The 19,912-nt window shown below is 56.1% G+C and overlaps 1 protein-coding gene across 1 annotated transcript in view; it reads left to right on the forward strand.

Moving 5' to 3' along the window:
• The window catches only part of KLHL29 (kelch-like family member 29), a 148,508-nt gene that overhangs the window by 115,490 nt on the left and 13,106 nt on the right, over positions 1-19,912 (forward strand). The window contains exons 4-7 of the mRNA XM_011950718.1: positions 8,471-8,609; positions 15,694-15,896; positions 17,338-17,597; positions 19,704-19,902. Coding sequence (XP_011806108.1) covers positions 8,471-8,609; positions 15,694-15,896; positions 17,338-17,597; positions 19,704-19,902 — 801 coding nt within the window. The remainder of the gene's footprint in view (positions 1-8,470; positions 8,610-15,693; positions 15,897-17,337; positions 17,598-19,703; positions 19,903-19,912) is intronic.

A 19,912-nucleotide genomic window follows, 5' to 3' on the forward strand; every position in this document is an offset into this window, starting at 1 on the left:
TACCCTCTGGCCAGGTTCCTTGGGCTGGGGATGGGATCCTGACACTCCGCCCCCTGTCCTCCTCCATTCCTTCCTAAACAAGAGACCGTACCCTTTGACTCCTACCCTGAGCCCACAGGGCACGAGTGGTCCAGGAAGATGATCTGTTTTTGGCTTTTTTGGGGGGGGGTGGTCTGGGGGTAGATCTTATGATCCAGGCAGCTAGGACCCAAAGCCTGGAGAGAACCCTGTTCTGCAGAGTGGCCTCAAGGGCTCCAGGCTGCACCTGTGTTTGGCAGCTGCTGGGGTGGTCACTTCTTCCCAGGAAGACCATTTAAGGCTCTTCAAAGCCGTTGGAGCTGAACAGATAATTAAATCTCTCCCCAAGGAGGACCTAAATAATTAATGTGCCAATGCTTTAGCAACTGCAGATTGCATACGAATTGCAGGGTTATTGCCGTTATTAGCACCAATGTTGCCTGAAGTTAGAGGGGCTTGACTTTTACATTCTGTCCATCCGATTCCACACAACTGTGGTATTTCAAATAGTTTCAGTGGATCACATTTGAGGGAATGTTATCTAACCCCCTAGCACACATCTGCATGTGGTCTATAACCCACAATGAATTCCAATCAGAAAGGAACTTTTTGTGCAAAACATGGTGCCAGGTGTTCAGGGGGCCAGAGAGACAAGCCCTCCAGAAGATCACAAACTAGAAAGGAGATGGACAGACAGACAGCCATTCCTCCGTAATAAGGCAGCCAAAGGTCTCTACTCCAATGAAGGTACCAGGTCTCATGGGACCACAGGAGAGGGTGAAGTTAATGGCAACTGGGGAATTCTGTAAGAATTTTTGGAGGATGGGATTTTAAGCGAGGCTTACAGCCAGGCATGGTGGCTCACACCTATAATCCCAATGCTTTGAGAAGCCGAGCCAGGAGAATCACTTGAGGTCAGGAGTTTGAGACCAGCCTGAGCAACATGGTGAGACCCTGTCTCTACAAAATAATAATAATAATAGGGTGAGGCTTAAGGAATGGATGGGACCCAGGGAAGCAAGTATAGGAGAAACCTTGGCCAAGGCAGAAAGAGAAACATTCAAAGTGAAGGAACAGGATGAACTGGGTGTGAACTTAGAGTTGGGGGATGTGTGGAACATGATAGAATATGAAGCTGTGAGCACAGGCCAGGTCAGGTCATAGAAGCCTGCAGGAGCCCACGGTAAGGAGTTTGGAAATAAGGGATCGAGGCAGTCGTTGGTCTGGTGGGCCCTAGATGAAGAAAGAGCTCCCACTCAAGGTCACAGGAGGATTGAGGTGAATCTGTGACTAGATCTAGGTCTCCCAGTTGCACTACCCACGGCCCAAGCTGGCAGCTGCCTCTGTTCAGTCCTTGGACCTAAGGGTCAAGGGCACAAACCCAGGGAAGGAGAAGGGAATATTTCTGTTAGTTTTATGATGATTTCAAAAAATGTTAAGGAGAAAAATAGAAGTGAATTTTCTGTCATCTTAGAGGACATGAGAATGTTCCAGCTGGAAGGCAGTCTTCAGTCCCACCCACACCCACAGGTGTGCAGCCCTGGGTCAGGGGCTGTAGGCACAGAGGGGACCTCTGGGCCAGATATCACTGCTCAGTAAATAGGCCTTGTCATCCAGTGTCATCAGTTTGGAAACGGTAGACTAGTGGGAGAGGTTGTGACCATTTCTAGGACTTTGGCTCCCTTTTAGACAAATGGCAGAAATTCCCATTTGGACAACAGGAAAGCCAGAAAGGCTCCTCACTAAAACCCTAAGTCCAGGCAAGAAGTCAGAGTGTTTCACGGTTCCTAGGAGGGTTTGCCTGCGTGGGGCATCAGGTGTCACACGTCCGACTCAGGCTGGATGAGGGATCCACAGGTACCACCCACAGGTGGTTTCATTCTGTCTCACCTGGAAGCTGGAGCCTGCTCTTGGCCTCCAAGGTTCATTCTGAGGCCAACTCTTCTTTGGAAAAGAAGTAGGGGAAGAAATGCGTATCTGATCAGACGGGGGAGGGAGGGCAACATTCCGCTCGGGAGGCGCGTGGAGCAGCAGCGGGATGCTCTGTTTGCGTAAAGCCTCCATTTGTCCCCACAGTGTCAGCATGCGTCGGCCTCACTGCTCCTGGATGAATTGCCCTATGGGCCTGCCTGACACCGTCTTCGCTGGGCTTTCTCAGTATATTTCACAACTGCTCTGAGTTTATAATTTTTTCAGGTCTTTTATCAAATATGTGTCATACATACCAATGGGATGGGAAGCATTTATCACCTAGCTGGGTTCTTACTTGAGCTCTGAAAAAAAATGATTTGGCCACACAACCTTTCTCAAGGCTCTGATTTAATGGACTTCTCTGCGGCAAAGCCACTGAAATTCTTTGCCTTTTAATATTGACATCTCTTCCTCTTTATTACCATCTCACACAGCCCTTATAGTCCAGCCGGAATGAGCCCATTAGTCTCTGACAAATAACTTATGTCATTTGGTGAAAAATATGCAGAAGTTTGGCTGCAACTTCATCTCCAGCCTTGGTTCTGTTTGTGGCTTCACTCTCCTCTAGGCAAAGCATCCAGCCCCAGGCAGGGCCTCCTCAAGTCCCCATTCCCTCATGCCCATTGCTGCTGCATCCACAGAGCCATTTTATACTAACCGCTTAGAATGAACGGGGTTTGAGATGGGTCGCTAGAGGGGATATCTGGTCCATAACTCGGGGGTGAGAACTGAATGTGAGCCATGGCCTCAAGAAGCTTTGCTCACTTTCACTCACTCTCCAGGGACCCCTGGCACCACTGCCACAGGAACGAGCCTGGGCTAGCCTGTTGGAGCATGAGAGACCGTGTGGAGGAGAAATGAGCTGTCCCAGATGAGACATTTAGACCAGCCAGTCTCTGCCAATATCAGCCAGGCCTGACCTAGATCTGCTGAATGTAGCCCAAACTGCCAAACCAGAATCACAGTCTAAATAAGTGCCCATAGCAGCATTGTTTACAATAGCAAAATGGTGGCAGCAACCCAAGTGTCCATCAAAGGATGAATGTTAAACAGTATGTGGTATCTACATACAGTGGAATATTAGACAGCCATAAAAAGGAGGGAAATCCTGATGCATGCTACCATGTGGGTGAACCTTAAGGACATTAAGCTAGGTGAAATAAAGCCACTCACAGAAGGACAAACATTGCATAATTCCACTTATGAGAGGGTCTAAAATAGTCAGACTCACAGAGACAGGAAGTAGAATGATGGTTGCCGGGGCTGGGTGGAGGGGAGGGGGGCAGTGGTTGTTTAATGGGTGTGGAGTTTCTGTTTGTGAAGATGAAAAGGATTCCAGTGGTTTGCCCAACAGTGTGAATATACTTAACACTACTGAACTGGACACTTTAAAATGGGTACATTTTACCAAAACTTAAAAAAAAAAAAAAAAAAGAATTAGCCTCAAACTGTACTAGCCAAGGTGAAACCAACACAGGGAAAGTTCCCCGAGCACTGGAGTCCATCATCTATTCATGCTTTGTGTGTCAGTTAGCTCTTGCTGTTTAACGAACAATTGAGTGTTTCAACAACAGCCACTTATTTAGACTGTGATCCTGGCCTGGCAGTTTGGGATACACTCAGCCGATCTAGGTCAGCCTGGCTGATACTGGCAGAGACTGGCTGGTCTAAATGTCTCATCTGGGACAGCTCGTTTCTGCTCCACACGGTCTCTCATGCTCCAACAGGCTAGCCCAGGCTCGCTCCTGTGGCGGTGGTGCCAGGGGTCCGTGGAGAGTGAGTGAAAGAGTGCAAAGCTTCTTGAGGCCATGGCTCACACTTACACAGGGTCAACTTCCACCACATTCTGTGGTCCAAAGCAAATCACAAAGCCAGCCAAGATTCAAAGGGTGGGGAAATCATCTCCACCTCTTGACGGGGGAAGCTACAAAGAATTTTTGCCATCCATCACACCGGCTATATATATGCCTGTGCTGAGTGTTGAAGATAAAAATATAAATAAAACACAGTCTAATGCAGGAGGCAGACATGTAAATAAATAATTACAACTCCTAGTATCTATAAAGAAGTGAGCACAGGTTGCTCTGCCAGCCTGCGAGAGAGGGTGGAGGGCAGGGGTATGGGAGGAAGAGGGGAAGGAGGCAAAGAGGCCCAGGACAAAATAACACTTGCCCTGGTGGTGAAAGATAAATACTGCTTGGCCGGATGGAGGAAGGGGATGGAAGATCCAGGCAGAGGGGATGGAGACTTGGAGTGGGGACGTGTGTGGGGTGCATGGAAGCTTCGCTGGGGAGCAAAGGGCCCCCTGGGAGTGGAGGAGGAGCTGAGGGAATGGGGAGACCCCCCCAAAGGGCCGTCCTGCCCCTGCTCAGCCCCGAAGGATTTGTGCGGCCGGAGGCTGTGAGGAGCTGCAGTGTGGAGGTGGCCTGGAGGGGGACAGGCTGGAAACAGGGAGATGTCCTCAGAGGCTGTTGAAGTGACTCAGGTGAAAGATGAGGGCAGCTCACTCAGGGTGCTGAAGGGCCCGGGGCAGGAGCGGCTGGATCCTGAGAATTCTAGGAGGTAAAAAGATGGGACTTGGTGTGACGAGCGGTGGGAGGAGTCTGGGGAAGGCCTGCAGAATGAGGGCGGTGGACCATCTTCTGTGGGAAGAGAAGCTCCATGCTGAATCGAGCATCCTGGGTGTGCGGGAGGAAGTGGGAAAACGGGCAAAGAGGCCTGGGACAAAAATCTGAGCCTGGGGGCAGCCACTTCAGTGAGCAGTGCCAGGGTGTGCAGTCCCACAAACGCAGGCGGGCGGCCCGCTCAAAGCCGAGGAGACCCAAAAACAACCCCTGGGGCTGGCCAACAGGGACGGATGCTGAGGCCAAGTCTTCACCCCACCTGGTAGGCTCAGCTACCAGCCCTCCGCTCGCCAGACCCCGACGAGCCTCCATCCAGGGAAGGCCATAGGGTCTCTGGTCCGTCTTCTCCCGCAGAAACCTGGAGCAACAGAATAGTGCAGGGTGCCAGGTGCTTCTGGAAGGCCACTCTGAAGACCCAGCCCTGAGGCCTGCAGACCTCCCCACACCTGGGAACGGGCCTTGTTGTTGGAAGGCCTCCTCACAGCACCCCCACACACCTCACTTGGAAGCTCCTCAGAGATCAGGGAGTGTCCTTTGCCAAAACATGGAGCAGGGAGGAGGGCAGCCTGTGCCCAGCGGGTCCTGGTGCCCCCTTGTGGATTCTGGGTCTGCCGCCCCCCAACAGGCACAGCCTGAGAGCCTGCTTTGCCAGCTGGGCAGGCAGTGGGCAGCAGCCCGCACACACCAGCCGATCGATACCTGGAATGCACTTGGGGCCTGCTGGGAAAAGGAGTCCCCTGGTGAGCACTTTCATAAATTGACAAATTCTTCTGAAAGTGAATTATCTTCCCCAACTATTAAATCCAGATTTCCACCAAGTGAGATTCAGAGAGAACAGAAAGCACCTACATTAGGAGGGGGACACCTGAACCTCCAAGCGCCTTCCAGGTCTGGCTGCAGAATTCCTGGAGCAGCAGGTGTCACGGCCGTGGCTGGGGCTGCTGATAGAATCACTGCCGGGACCGCGATTTGAAGGGAAGGTCTTCAGAAACCCTCGGGATGCCTCGGGCCCAGAAGGAGTAGGCATGTGTGTGCTGCTGCGTTTTCCAGGCCCCTAAGCACTGATTAACTCAGCAGGCATGTGGGGCCACATCTGTCACTCTCTGCAGTGTGACACCCAGGGGGCTACCAAGCAGTTATCGCGGCCCTTCTGTGCTAGAGGAAACGGAGGCTCAGAAAGCTGGGGTGGCTGGCCCGGGGTCACACACCAATTAGTGGCAATGCTGGAACAAGAACCAGGATCCAGGTCTTCAGAATCCCAGCCCAGAATTCTCTCCCCTCCCCTACCACTTCACTCAAAAAGGTGACATCATCTACCTTGCTCCACTCAAAAAGGTGATGTCATCTACCTGGCTCATGGTTTGGGCATTAATTCAGCTGATGACTTTCTGGAGATGGGTGTGAGTGTGGCAGCTGAGCCTTATCCAGCCTGGCCCTACAACTGGCCCTGTGCTGTCTCCCCTGTGCCCGGGCTGTCTGCAGGCACCGCCAGGCTCTCTCCAGCCCAGGCCTCTATCCACTGCCTCCTACCCCAAACCCGGGGTGTCCCACAGGCCCCACCCCACAACTGATCTTCTAGTTGCCTCCCTTCCTGATGTCCCACCACCATCCCCTCCAAAATTCCGTCGATGGTCTCCACGCCTCCGCCTCCCAGCTTCCTTCCTGCACTGAGCCCCACGGGGTCCACACACTCCTGTTTCTCTGTCGTGCTGCTGCTGTGTAATTCCGGCCTTCTCACCTCTCCCTTGGAAAGACCGTCACCATCACCAGCACTGCACTCTCCCCCACGCTGAGCTCCCTGTGTGCCCGCCACATGCTGTCTTACGGAACCTTCAACAAGTGTGGACCCCGAGGCTCTGGGAATGTAGGTCCCCTTTCCCAAGGTCACACAGCTAATAGGGGGCCCAGTGCAGGTTCACCCTCAGGTCTGGCTTCGAGGCTCAACTCTCCTCACGGCACTTCCTTGCCTCCCATTGGCTTCCTAAGCCACTCCCCATCCTGCCTCTGTGTGGATTTGTCTGAAACCCAAGTCTAACCTCACCACTTCCTATCCAGAATCCCCTGTGGCTCCCTGGTGCCCTGGATGAAGCTGGAGCTCCCAGGCAAGACTGTTGCGATCTGGCCGCGCCCACCGCCTCATTGTGTTCCCTGTTGGGGCCCTTTTGTCCACCTGCACCAGCCCCCTCGTGCTTCTGCGCCCTCCCGCACCCTCCCGCTGGTGATCTGAGCCTGTTGGTCTCTGTCTTAGCTCCCACCCTCCTTGCTCCGGGTCTGAGCTCACCCCATGTAGATCCTTCCTGAAGTCCCAGCCAGAGCCCCCTTCCGCACCCCTGGAGATGCTCTGCTACGACTCTAGACTCAGCGTGACTTGGGATTGGCGGGGTCAGTGATTCGGCCTTGCCCATGGCTCCCAGAAGGCAGGGCCCCCGACCCCACTGCCTGAATGTGCATGTGGCATATTCTCCAGGAGCCCCTCCCACTATCTTCCTTGGTCTTCAGCAGAGCCCAGTGTGTCCTCACCAAAAGGGCCTGCCTGGCCGTCAGGGAGCAGAAGCAGGATCCTCAATCCCCATTTTACAGATACAGAAGTAGAGGCTGAGAGAGGCAAAGGGGCTTGGCCAAGTGTCAGAAGCAGGGCTGGGGCCAGGAAGAAGTCCTGGCGGGCAGCCAGCCCTGGCCCATGTGGACAGCGATAACCAATGAGGCTGGAGCATGGGCGATGGCAGGGGGTGCTGAAGAGCAGGGCTCAGCTCTGCAGGCCACCCTCTCCCATACATCTGCTAAGGGAAATCGCCTGGCCCAAGGATCAGGGCCTCTGATGCACAGCTACCAGCAACATTAAGGGCAGTCCTGGGGGCAGGCAGATGAGGCAAGGCTGTGGGAAGCAGTGGTCACCTGAAGGCCCGAACTTTTGCCAGTGAAAGAGAGTGTGCAACCCCAACAGGGTGGCTGGCAGGCTCTTCCCTCCTTCTCCTTTCTAAGCCTTGGGGTGGGTCTGGGAGAAGCTTCTGACATCCCCAGGTCTGGAGCCCGTGGGCCCGGGCACTGTCTGTGCCAGCCCCAGGTCCGAGACACCGGGCACAGGTAGGTGCGCAGCAGAGTGGGAGCCTCCGAGGCCACTTCCTGGGACCTGCTGGGCTGTAAAGCAGGCTCTGCCCAATGTCAAAGCCCCAGGAGAGGGTGGACGTCCTGAGAGACTCACCTGGGACATGGGAGGAGGCGCAGAGGGTCCCTGTCCCTTGCTCGCTTGCTTTCCCGAAAAGTCCCCACAAATGTGAAACAGAAGGAGGTGTTTGCCAGGCCTCTCATGGCCCCCTCCTTTCTCGGGGTCCACTCCCATGCCATGGCTGTGAGTGTCTAACATAAGGGACGCTGTTTTTGCAGGTTTTGTGGTTGTGATTCCTTTGAACCATATCCAGCCCATCTTACATCACAATGCCATGCTTGACTTGGTCTCCAATACATCGGCACCCATTGGCATTTGGAGAACTTGCTCCGTGGTTATTTAACAGTTTTTAGTTGTCTGTGATAATGTATTCTCTATGTTTCCAATCGTCAGTATGGGAATCTCTCCCCCAATCTTTCAATTTCTGGGTTTGATTTTTTGTATCATATTTGGTTTTTTTGCTTTTTGAAGTTGTGATGCCTTTGGTTATTAGCCCCTCCCAGTGGCTGCTTGTTTATGCATTATGTTTGTGACTTCTTTTGACTGTCAGTGTTGAGCCAGTCTTGCCAAGAAACAATATCAAGTATTTCCTATTTCTCTACTTCTTGAAAGAAAAAAAAAATACTTTTTTAATTTAAAAAAAAAAACTCTTAATGGGAACCTGGCCCTGTCTGTCTTCTCTGTTCTGCAGAAATGTTGAAGGAATTGAACCAGCAACGCAGAGCGAAAGCGTTTACAGACCTGAAAATTGTTGTTGAAGGCAGAGAGTTTGAAGTCCACCAAAATGTTCTAGCTTCCTGCAGCTTGTATTTCAAGGACCTGATTCAAAGGTTTGCCTTCCTTCCAGCTGTGGTCGGGTCTGTTCCTTTGTAGGACGCTTTTGTGTCGCTTTTCTCTTCCCCTCTCTTGCAGGTTCCTGAAGCGTGACTCCCTGTCACAGAGCCAGTAGCCATCTCTCCTCCTCCTCCTCCCAGTACCCTCTCACACACAGCCTCAGAGCAGCCACTGCCCCAGCATCTGCCCCCAGCCACAGTTTTGCTGGTCACCAGGGGCCTCTGCCAGCAGTAGACAACACCCCGCCCCACCCCTGAGATCCCAGGTTCTCAGTGGCTCACAAGCCCTCCCTGAGATTAGGGGGACTGTAGGCTCCATTTTAAGGGATCACTGCACACTGCCCCCACTGGCCCAGAGCAGGATCCCCAGTGCCGTCGTCCCTGCTGTCAGTGATGACTAATGCCAGGAAAGCACATCGATCAGGCCATCCCTGCTGAGGAGCACAGGGTGCCCCCGGGGCCGCTTTTCCCCAGCCCAAGTCGGGGAGAAGAGACTTGTAGCAAAGCCTGGGCCACACTGCATGTCTGATCCTTGTGCACTGAGCCCAAACCGGCGCTGTGGAGCATAGACCAGGTGTGTCCTAAACACGGTCTCTCTGAACCCTTGCTCCCTCCCTCCTGCCCTCTGCCCTGGCTATTTCTACCTGAATGAGTCTTATTGGTGCATGAGCATCTTCTTTTTTTTTTTTCTCCATTATGTTGATTTTTTTAATTTGTCTGCTTCATACCTTTGCAAAGAAGTCAGGGGCCACCTTCCAGCTCCGTAGTAAGGGAGAGCAGCCAAGGGGCCAGCCCAGGGTAACGCTCACATTTCTCTCAGCCCTCAGCAGATTAACGCCGCTGCTCCTCTTGCCTTGCAGCCTCTCCGGGGCAGACGCTGAGCCAGGACTGTGCTCAGAGGGAGGACAGGACCTCTGCTTCCCAATGCCGTGTTTGGACTTGCCAACTAACCCCGGAGTGACTGTGTTTTGTTTCAGGATGGATCCCTGGCTGGCATCTCCTCTCCGATCCGTCCTTTCACATAGAGCCCAGCTGCCCTGTGGGCGGGCTCCGCCTGGCCACGTGCCGGCCCTCAGCCTCGCAGGAAGGGGCAGGCTCTTTGGGACTTCCCATCTCATGGACACCTCGGGTCTCCTGCCCCCGGTGCTTGGGCTCTCTCTGTCCAAGCACAGGGGTTAGGGGCATGTGGTCTGGGGTGAAGGGACATGTCTAGTGCCCTCACCAGGCCGGGGAGGACTTTGTGCTTCCCCTCTTGACAAATCCTGGAAGCAGGGGCCCGCATCTGGCTGCCGGATCACGGATGAGCGTCCTAGGGTCTTGGGCCTGGCTCCAAACCAGCTGGAGAGGACAGAAAGGGGGCAGGTCAGTGCTGAGCGGCAGCCTAGTCCCCAGCTAGAACGTGGTGGGCGAGAGCAGCATGGGGCCCTCCGATGGCTTTCAGAGACCACACATTGAAAGCCAGACTTGCACGCAACAGAGAAGAACATGTGCTAGGTGGGAACCCAAAGTAGTGAAGGCTTCTTGGGCTGATAAGAGGGAGGAAGAACATTCCAGGCCGGGGGTGGGGCTCATGTGGGGAAGGGCAGGGTGGGGCAGATGGCCCTCCCAGAGGGGGCTGCGCTGGGGCAGGCAAGCCTTGACCCCATGCTAGGACCTGGGCATGGTCTGAGGTGGGTAATGTCAAGAGCAGTGAGGAAGGGACACCCACCTGAAGGCGGGAGAACAGTAGGATGTGTCTCGGTGGCCCTGATCAGAAAGGATGGGGCTGGAGGAGAGAGGGCATCCCCGCCTTTGCAGGTAGGAGACCTGGGTCCTACACCTGACTCTGCCACTTGTCCTGTGACCTCAGACTGGTCACTTCCTCTCCTGCACCCTGGGCTTTCTCATCTATCAATCAGAATTGGTTCACATGATGCCCAGGTCTCCTTGCAGCTCTGACACCTCAGAGTGATGGGCAGAGGATGGGCAGGACCAGGACGGAGAGGCTTCCCACATGCAAGCACCAGGACCCAAGAAGCTGAGGTGTCATGGGCACCAGAGGTCACAGGGAGGAGAGCAGGTCCACAGGCCAGCGTTGGGAAAGCTGGGGAGATGAGCAGTTGAGCATCTGGCGTGTCAAGCTGAACAGCCTGATGGACGCCCAGGTCCCCAGGTTGGGCCGCCTGTAGGCAGCCAGGTGCATGGATCTGAACCCAGAGAGGTCTGAGGTTTGTAGAGTCGGGGCTGGGGGGCCTTCAGCATACAGGAGGGTCACACAGGAAAAAGGAGGAGTAGCCAAAGCCAAGCCCCAGGGTGCCCTGTGACTGAAGGTCGCCGTGTTAGTTTGCAGCCACAGAGCACACATGAACATTGATGCTGATGAGTGCAAACAAGTGCCTTCTCAGGAAGAAAGCCAAGTCTTTACAGGAAGATGGTTTCCTTTCCCGCCGTGTAAAATCATAGAGAATTTCACATTCTTGGTGGTCAAAAGAGAAGCTGATGTCACCATGTCTTTTCAGTCTCCTTCACATCCGTGACCCTGGAGACTTACTGTGCAGTGGCCGGACTGGCCCAGTGCGGAGCTGTGGCCCTGCCCTTTGACCCCAAGCAGTGGCTCCCTCCTCAGGCAGCTGCACTCTTGTAAGGGGAGGGAGTAGGGACCATTTCTGGGACCTCTGTCCTGGTGCAGACTTCTGTGGGGATCAACATTGGCCCTCCCTGGGTGAGCCCTGCCAAGGGCAGGTGACCCCTCCCTGCTGTCCCAGCATCCCTGAGCCTCCTGTCTTGGAGGCTCAGGCTAGACTCCCACCCCCAGCCTGGGACCGGTGATGTGTCTACCACTCCAGCCCCAGGGAGGACAATGACCCAGCACCCGAGCCTGGCAAGGACAGTGCCTGCCAGACCCAACCCCAGTGCAGACACCCTGCCCTGGAGCCACAGGACAGAATGTGGGAATCCAAGTCATTCACTCGCTAGTCACTCAGCAAACACGCAGGAGCCCCTCCTGGGGCCGGGACTCACACCAGACACCAGCGGAGCCCACAGTCTGGTGGGGACACGCTGCAGACAGGCAAGGAGACGAGCGGAGATGACGCTTCAGAGACTCGTGGGCCAAGGGCCTGGCTGTGGGGGAGGGGCATTCAGGGAGGCTCCTTGGAGAGGTGGCATCTGATGTGGGTTATGAAGAACAGGCATCGGCCGGGCAGACACGTGGGGAAGAGCAAGGTCGAAAGGCGGGAGGGGGTCTCAGGTCCTACAGGTGACTCCACGTTGCTGCAGGGCCAGGCATGACGGTGGCTTGCAGGGGACGCGGCTGGAGGGAGGCTGGACCTGGGTCACAGGAGCCTGGGGATGTTGCGACCAGATGTGTGTTTTGTAAAGATGACGGTCAGACCGTGAGTGGGAGCGCTGGGTCTCAGTGTCCTCTCCCAGGGTGCGGCCAAGTCCCTTTGGGCTTGGCTGCCCCCCGTGGCCATGCAGAAGGGTCCCAGCAAAGTCCTGCCCAGAGCCCCACACCCTTCACCCTCTTCCCTGAGCATGTGTGGGTGGCAGCGCCTGCCACCTTGCTTGGTAGACAGGTGTGGCTTGGAAGCCAGATAACGAGACTCCCATGTCTCACTTTGGATGCTGGCACAATGGCATGACCCATACCTGTCACCAAGTTACCAAGGGTGGGCCTGAGCCACACAAATCCCCAAGACCCAGGGAAACTTGTGCATGCCCATGCATGTGTCCTGCAGCTGAGGACATGCCCAGGTGTTCATTCACGGGCAGAGTCCTCTCTTCTGAGCAGAGCTGGGTACCAGCCACCTGCCCCAGGCCTGTGCCTTACCTGCCGCTGCCCACGGATTCCGCCCATCGCTCCAGACAGTGCCCAGTTCCACCTTGCAAAATGAAACATCTGACTGCCGAGGTGCGTGAGGGTGGATGAGCGCCTCCGACCTGATGTCTGAAAGGAAGGGCATTTCTAATCCTGGATGAGTCCATGGCTTATGGTGGGATTGCAAACATCCCGGTAGTTGGACCTAGCCATTCCTCTGCTGAGCAGAGCCTACGTCCCGAACTCTGGTCTCTCCTGGGCACCCCCACCCCGAGAAGGAGGTGACTCCAGGAAGCTCTGGTCTTCTGACAGACCCCATGGGGCCCGTGTGGCTGGGCAGCACCAGCCTGCCCCTCACTCTGCACCCCACCCCACTTTGTCAGCTTCATAGAGAAGGTTAGTGCTGCCCGTCTGCCCTGCTGCAGTCTCTCCAAAGCCATGTCGTGACCTGGTGGGCCAGCAGCACCCCAAGCCATTCACTCCATGGAACCCAGTAGGACAGGACAAAAAATGGCTCAGGGCAGGGGATGGAACAGCCACCTGTGCCCCCTCCTCAGGGACCAGGGTCACCCATCACGGGTGACCCTGCTCAGAGGGAAGAGGCCTAAGGCACACTGGGGTCCAGTCCCAAGACAGTCTGGTGTTCAGGGATAGAGAGGCACCCCCACCCACTCACAGCTCTCCAGGCCACGCACAAAGGCCTGTGTGGATGAGAACCATGTGTGTTGGTAAGAGGCACAGGCCTCACCCTTTGGGGCCTCGTCGCCTCCTTGAACTCAGATTCTGACAGAGCCCCATCACATTCCCCTGTGCCTCTATGGCCATTCCCTGCAGATCATCTGCCCAGCGCCCCCTCCACCCCATAGGTGGCCCTCACAAGGGGCCAGGAGGAACAGAGCCACAGCCATGCCTCCTGTAGCCGAGGGTCCTCCTCAGTCTAGACAGCACCTGCCATGCTCTACGGCACCTGGTGCCCCTCCTCCTGCGCCTGGCGGTCAGGATCCACTCCCTGGCTCAGACTGTGGGCAAGACAGGCAGCACCCCTCAGCAGCCATGTGGGTCCCATCGCACCTGTCACTCAGCCATGGACTGTCCATCTGCCCAGCACCCCTCCCCACAGTGCATCTGTGCGTGTGTGCTCGCACATCCTGAAGTCCCCTGGGCTCAGCCCTTCACTGGCTTTGAGCTCCTCCACCTGAGGACTCCTGGGTAGACAGGTGAGCTGGCCAGAGGTGAAGGCAGCAGTGACTGGGGGCCTCGGGAGCAGGCTGTGGCCCAGTGTGACCTCCACAGGGCAGAGGGGCATGCAGAGGAGAGGCCAGGCAGCAGCTTGCAGGAGTGAAGGCCCCGGCAGCAAAGACAGGAGTATGAGGTTGACCAGATGGCTCTGGGGCTGAGGGTGTTAAGGATTTCTGTGGTTTCAAGTGATCACGTAGTGGATTATTTTTACACTTAACAAAGCCACCGAGGTATGGAAATCCATCCCAACAGCAGAAGACTAGGTGTGTGAAGTCACTTTAGGAGTCACTCTGTGTTGCAGGGGTTTGGAGCGGCCTCTGTGGAGCCCACACCTTGCTCCCTCTGCCTTCTGGGCTGGCCCAGGGCTTGGAGGCAGAGGCCCCTTGGGGTCCTGGTGGGATGAGCCGTTGTGTGGGGACAGCCTACCATGGCCGCCCTGGGAGGGAGCCTGGGCGCTGGCTCTGCGGCAGGATCGCATCTCCCCTCTCCTCCTGGCCAGGCCTGTGCTGAGGCCCTGGGAGGGTGGTGCCTGACCTGAGAGAATGTCGCTCTAGTGGTGGAGTTTCAGGTACTGCCATGTGGAGAAGAATCTCATGGGAAGGGCATTTTCCAGCCTCTGCCACAAAATCTCCACAGGAATTCAGACCTCATCTAGGTCCACCCTCTTGTTTTGCAGAAGAGGAGGCTGAGGGCCCAGGAGGCCAAGGCTGCCCACCTGTCGGTGGCAGAGCCCGGGCACCCAGTGCCCCCAGCTCCCTGCCCTATGCTCTTTCTGCCCACCCACACACCCAGCAGCTGGGCTCTCTGCAGCCAGCCTGCTCACTTGCTGGACACCTCGACAGCCCCACTGCCAGCCACAGGTACGCGCAAGGGACCCATCACAAGCGTCTTGCCCTGTGGCCTCCTCGGAAGCGAGTGAGTGGACCACAGAGGTCCTTTCCCAGCCACGTGGCCGAGCCCAGCCCCAGGCAGGACCGGGCTCCGGGCAGGAAGCAAGGCTGCTCGGAGGAGCCAGGACAGGGCAGCCAAGCCGACGGCCTATGAGGCCGCCCCCGGACTCCCGACGCGCCGGGTGTTTTCACTGCTGCTGTCACTTATGTATCGGTGTCACTCTTGCTTCATCTTATCTGTTTCCTTCCAGGTCCAGCTTTAGGGGCGGCTGCCAGGCCTTAGGAGCCTTTGCAATGGTTTTGTATTCCTGTAGACACCAGATATAAACAGATTGATATATTTGTGTCCCTCCCCTGCTCCCCCCAGTTCCCCAGCCCGATGCACACTCTACACGCAGGCCACTCTGACCTCTGACCCCGTGTTCCATGTGGCAGGAGGGCCCCGCCCCGGGCCAGGCCCCAGGTCATGGCTGCTGGCTGTCTGTGGCGGAAGTCCTTGGTTGTTTCCTCTCCCCTCCTCCCGGCTCTGACCATTCTGTCCGTCTATCTCGTCTTGTCCTCAGTTTCAAAGCAATGTCATGAAGGGCTTCCTTTCCATGCCTAAAAGGAAACAATATGTTTTTGGAAAGAGGTGGGGTTGGAGAAGGTTCTGGGGCAACTTGGGGCCCTCGGTCTTGGGGTGATCAGAGGATATCTCTGGATTGGCTGGGATCACAGCCAGTTGGGAGCCTCCCAAGCCTGGGTCACATTGGAGGATCTGCCACCCAAAGCAGGCAAGGCTGGGCTGGGATGCGTCGGCCTGCTTTGGTGGAGACACCAGGGCCTGCAGTGGGCTGAACCGTATTGTTTCCCTTTGAGGCCAGTCCTGGTCCTCGTCCCCATCCATAGCTCATGCTTTTTGATTTGCATCTTTTTTTGCATGGACATGCCGAGTAGTGATAAGCAGGGTTTTCTGTTCTTTTGGGCGTCTCTGGTCAGACTCTTCTCTTTCAGATCCCGTGTCAGAGCATTAGGTTCAGGTGTGTCATTGCTGTGTCCTTTGAGTCCTAAAACCAAGGGCGTGACCAAGGTGTGCAGGGAGATCTAGCCCTGTGAGGAAGCGGCACGATGGCCGCGGGGCGGCAGGTAAGGACACCCTGGTCTCTGTGCCTAGGTCCGTGCAAGACAGCGGCCAGGGCGGCCGGGAGAAGTTGGAGCTCGTCCTGTCAAACCTGCAAGCAGACGTCCTGGAGTTGCTGCTGGAGTTTGTCTACACAGGCTCCCTGGTCATCGACTCGGCCAACGCCAAGACACTGCTGGAGGCAGCCAGCAAGTTCCAGTTCCACACCTTCTGCAAAGTCTGTGTGTCCTTTCTCGGTGAGCCTGGAGGCCATGTGTGTCGCTTGCGGGGAGGAGTGCAGATGGGCAGACAACTCCATAAACAGCAAGGACTGAGCGGGGAGGGCTGTGTGTGCACACCCGAAGCTCCCTCACATGTGGCTGGGTTTGGCAGGGCTGTTTTAAGATGGTAATTTGGATAACCACATGCAAAGGCTCTCTTTCCCTGGCATGAAATGAAGGGGATTCCGTGTCATTTCTCTTTAGGTGGGAGAGGCGCACTGTGCCCCGCCAGGCCTTGTGGGAAACAACGGTACCATGAGGGCTGTGCACGTGCTCTGGGAACCAATGGTACCATGAGGGCTGTGCACATGCTCTGCTTGTGGGGAGAGGCTACGGCCCTGGCCTCACTGCCCTGTTCTCTAGACCCGGAACAAAGCAGCCCAAACTTGCTTTCCCTTTACCGTATTCATGTCTGGGCCGCCCCAGATGTCTGCCTAGGCCTAGACATCTGAACTGTCCCTTGAGTACCCATGTCTGCTGCCCAGGATGGGGACTGAGTGTCAGGAGCTCCCGGGGGGGTCCGTGAGCCAAACAACATGCTGCCTTTACACTTGATGCTGCCCCACATGGGCGACGGCAAGGTGAGGGAGGGACAAAGACGAAAGCCCCCAAAGAACCAGTGGCCTGGGGTGTGGAGTGCCGAGAGAAAGCCAGAGCCCAGCCTAGTGATGGGGCAGATCCGTGAGGACAGAGGGGCACCAGGCAGTCTCAAAGTGCCGGGAACCACGGCAGCGATGAGGCTCGCACACAGATAGGCCTCCAAGAACCCAGACACACCTAGGCTGGAAGAACTACTAGCATGAAGGGGGAAGAGTGTGAGGCCCTGGGAGGGACAGTATTGGGTAAACAGGGTATGGAGATGGCTCCCACCCCGGACCTAGCCACTAAGCCCAGGAGAGCTGGCCAGATGGACCCCAGAGCCTAGCGGGCCAGACTGGGTGGGGCAGAAGCCTATGCAAGAAGCTGGGAGGTGCATGAGGGGCACTAGAGCTGACACAGCTTAACGAAGGAGTCTGGGACCGCAGACATGCCTGGCATCGAAGACATACAACATGGAAGATGCTGTAAGCCTCAGTGCTACCCTCAACCTCAGCGACAGTGTGACTCCTGACCCCAGCCCGGGCCCAGGCTCTGAGCAGGACTCTCACACTCCATGCCTCCCAGTCTCGGTCCTTCTGCCAGGACCTGTGCACACAGGGAGACCCCTGGGAATCAGCATGAGATGGGGTAGGGGAGAACCCAGGAGAAGGATCGAAGGCTCCAGACACCCAGGAAGGGGGCCTGCAGGGACTCTGAATGCTGGAGGCAGGGTCCCCAGGATGTGGGTTCAGAGAAGGATCCAGGGTGACAGCGATGGGAACAGGTGGCAACTGCTTCCAGGGCCCTTGGCTCAGTGTTCCTGTGCTCTTGCCCCCAGAGAAGCAGCTGACAGCCAGCAACTGCCTGGGTGTGCTGGCCATGGCCGAGGCCATGCAGTGCAGCGAGCTCTACCACATGGCCAAGGCCTTCGCACTGCAGATCTTCCCCGAAGTGGCTGCCCAGGAGGAGATCCTCAGCATCTCCAAGGACGACTTCATCGCCTACGTCTCCAACGACAGCCTCAACACCAAGGCCGAGGAGCTGGTGTATGAGACGGTCATCAAGTGGATCAAGAAGGACCCCGCGACACGCACACAGGTGGGGCCTGCCCTGCCCCCGCCCCTTCTCTCTGGGTTTGGGCTCCCCCTGCGGCAATGGGGTCGGCATCAAGGATGAAGGAAGTGAACTTTCCTTGTCCTGCTCCCCCTGAGTGGCAGACAGGAGAAGGGAGGGCAGAGAGATGAGAAACCAGTCACCAAAGAACCTCAAGGGCTGGCATTCCACCCCAAAGGAGACCCAAGTGGGCCAAGAGCCGCAGCACCTGCACTCTGCAGGGAGAAGTGGGTGCCTGAGCCAGGGGGCTCTGGGGCTCCTAGGAACACGGACCCAGCTGGAGGAGCCCACACCTGCTCCAGTTCTTGAGGGGATGGACAGCCCCTGATGGACCAAATGGAAACCCCTGTACTCAGCAAGGGGGAGAATGTGAGGTCCTGGGGAGACTGTGTTGGGTAAACAGAAGATACAGAGAGGGCTCCTGCCCCAGACCTAGCCACTGAGCCCCGGAGAAAGGGGTCCTCAGATCAGGTGGGAAAGCAGGGTTTTTTTTCAGAGGTAGGAAGTTAGATGGGGCAGCTAATGACAGTGACGGCCACAATTCCCTGTGACTCCCAGATCTGTGTCTCAGGCTCAGAACCCTCTCCTGAGCTCCAGACCCCTCTGCTCAGTGGCCTTCTGGGCCTCTCCAGCAGAATGTCCCGCAGATCCATCTAATTCACCAAGCCCAAAGCCTACACTTCTTCCTATGCTCCCGATTTCAGCCACATCTGGTCCTCAAAACTGAAGCCTAGCTTCTTCCCACGTCTCCCACAGCCATTTGGCTACACAGCACTCGTTCCTGCCTCCTTCCTCCCCTTTAAGTGAATCGACTTCCCTCTCTCCATCGAGACCTTCCTCCTCTCGCCAGGATTACTGCAGCACCTCCTAAGTGGTTTTCCTGCCTCTGTCTTGCTCCCTCCAAATCCATTTTCCGCCCTCCAGCCTGAGCGGTCTCTCTAAAAGCACACTGAACATCTCATCTGTCTGCCGTCTGCTCAAACCCCTCGTCAGTTGCCTCATCGACCCCACAGGGGAAACTGTGCGGTCCTTGTTGAGCATGAGCTGGCCTCCCCAGCCTCTCTCCTCTCACTTCTCCCTGTCTCCCTAAACGCCTCCTCAACAAAATCCTGTTGCATCTTGTAAGAATAAACCCCATACAATTCTCCAGACGCACCATTCTCTTTCACTCTCTGACACCTCTACACAGGCTTCGAATGCCTGCCCTCCCCTCCACCTTGTGCCTGGCAGAAGTCTGCCCATTTTGCATACCCCATCCAGACGCCATTCCCTCTGCAAAACCTCTTACTCCTGCATCCACTACAAACCCTCACTAGACCCTCCTCTTGCCCCCCCGTGAATTTTTTGTAGCAGATCCCCTTTAAACTGTCTACCCCTTGAGGTCAGAGACTGGGTCACATTGGTCCTTGTACCCCCAGTGATGAGTTTCATGCCTGGCCTATGGTGGTCGCCAGTTACTCATAGGATGAAACGAAAGTAGAGTGATGAGCAGAGTTTGTTAGGAGGGGAGATTCGAGTGAGCCTGTGAAGCCTCCTCGGTGCAGGGTGACAGTTTGAGGCTGTGGGACGTGGGACACCACTGAAAAGAGTTTTCGGTGCTGGGGAGACACAGGCTTCCAGGGCTGGAACTTGGCAAGCTCAACAGTCGCCATCTCCTTGAAGCTTTCCTGGGTCCTCCCACCTGTTCCTGAGTCCTTGCCATACTCACGGCTCTTTAATAATTGTGTCTTCCTCATTTTAACCACCCTGCCCCTACCCCCAGTGGCCTGATCTGCAGCGGGGGTCCACGGCCCAGGGTGGAGTGCGAGAATGGAGTGCTGGGGGGATGAACAGGTGCTCCCACTCCTGCAGGGCTGGCTGCAGCCTGCCAGCCTCCCCTCCCCACCCCTGTGCTCCCTGCCCTCCCCTCCAAACCTCCAGCTGACAGTACCTCCCTTTACTTCTGTCTAGGCTAGCAGAGCATCTACACTCCCAAGCCCGACACAGCCTGGAATTACGCGTTCTTGTGCAGCCACGCACCATTTCTTTCCTTCCAGGAGGTGGCTCTCTCTTGCTAGTCTAAGAAGATTCCATGTCTCCTTTACCCTGCAGTATGCAGCCGAGCTTCTGGCCGTGGTCCGCCTCCCCTTCATCCACCCCAGCTATCTGCTTAATGTGGTTGACAATGAAGAGCTGATCAAGTCATCAGAAGCCTGCCGGGACCTGGTGAACGAGGCCAAACGCTACCATATGCTGCCCCACGCCCGCCAGGAGATGCAGACACCCAGAACCCGGCCACGCCTCTCCGCAGGTTTGAAGGG

Source organism: Colobus angolensis, unplaced genomic scaffold, assembly GCF_000951035.1.
Source record: "Colobus angolensis palliatus isolate OR3802 unplaced genomic scaffold, Cang.pa_1.0 Scaffold109, whole genome shotgun sequence".
NCBI lineage: Eukaryota > Metazoa > Chordata > Mammalia > Primates > Cercopithecidae > Colobus > Colobus angolensis.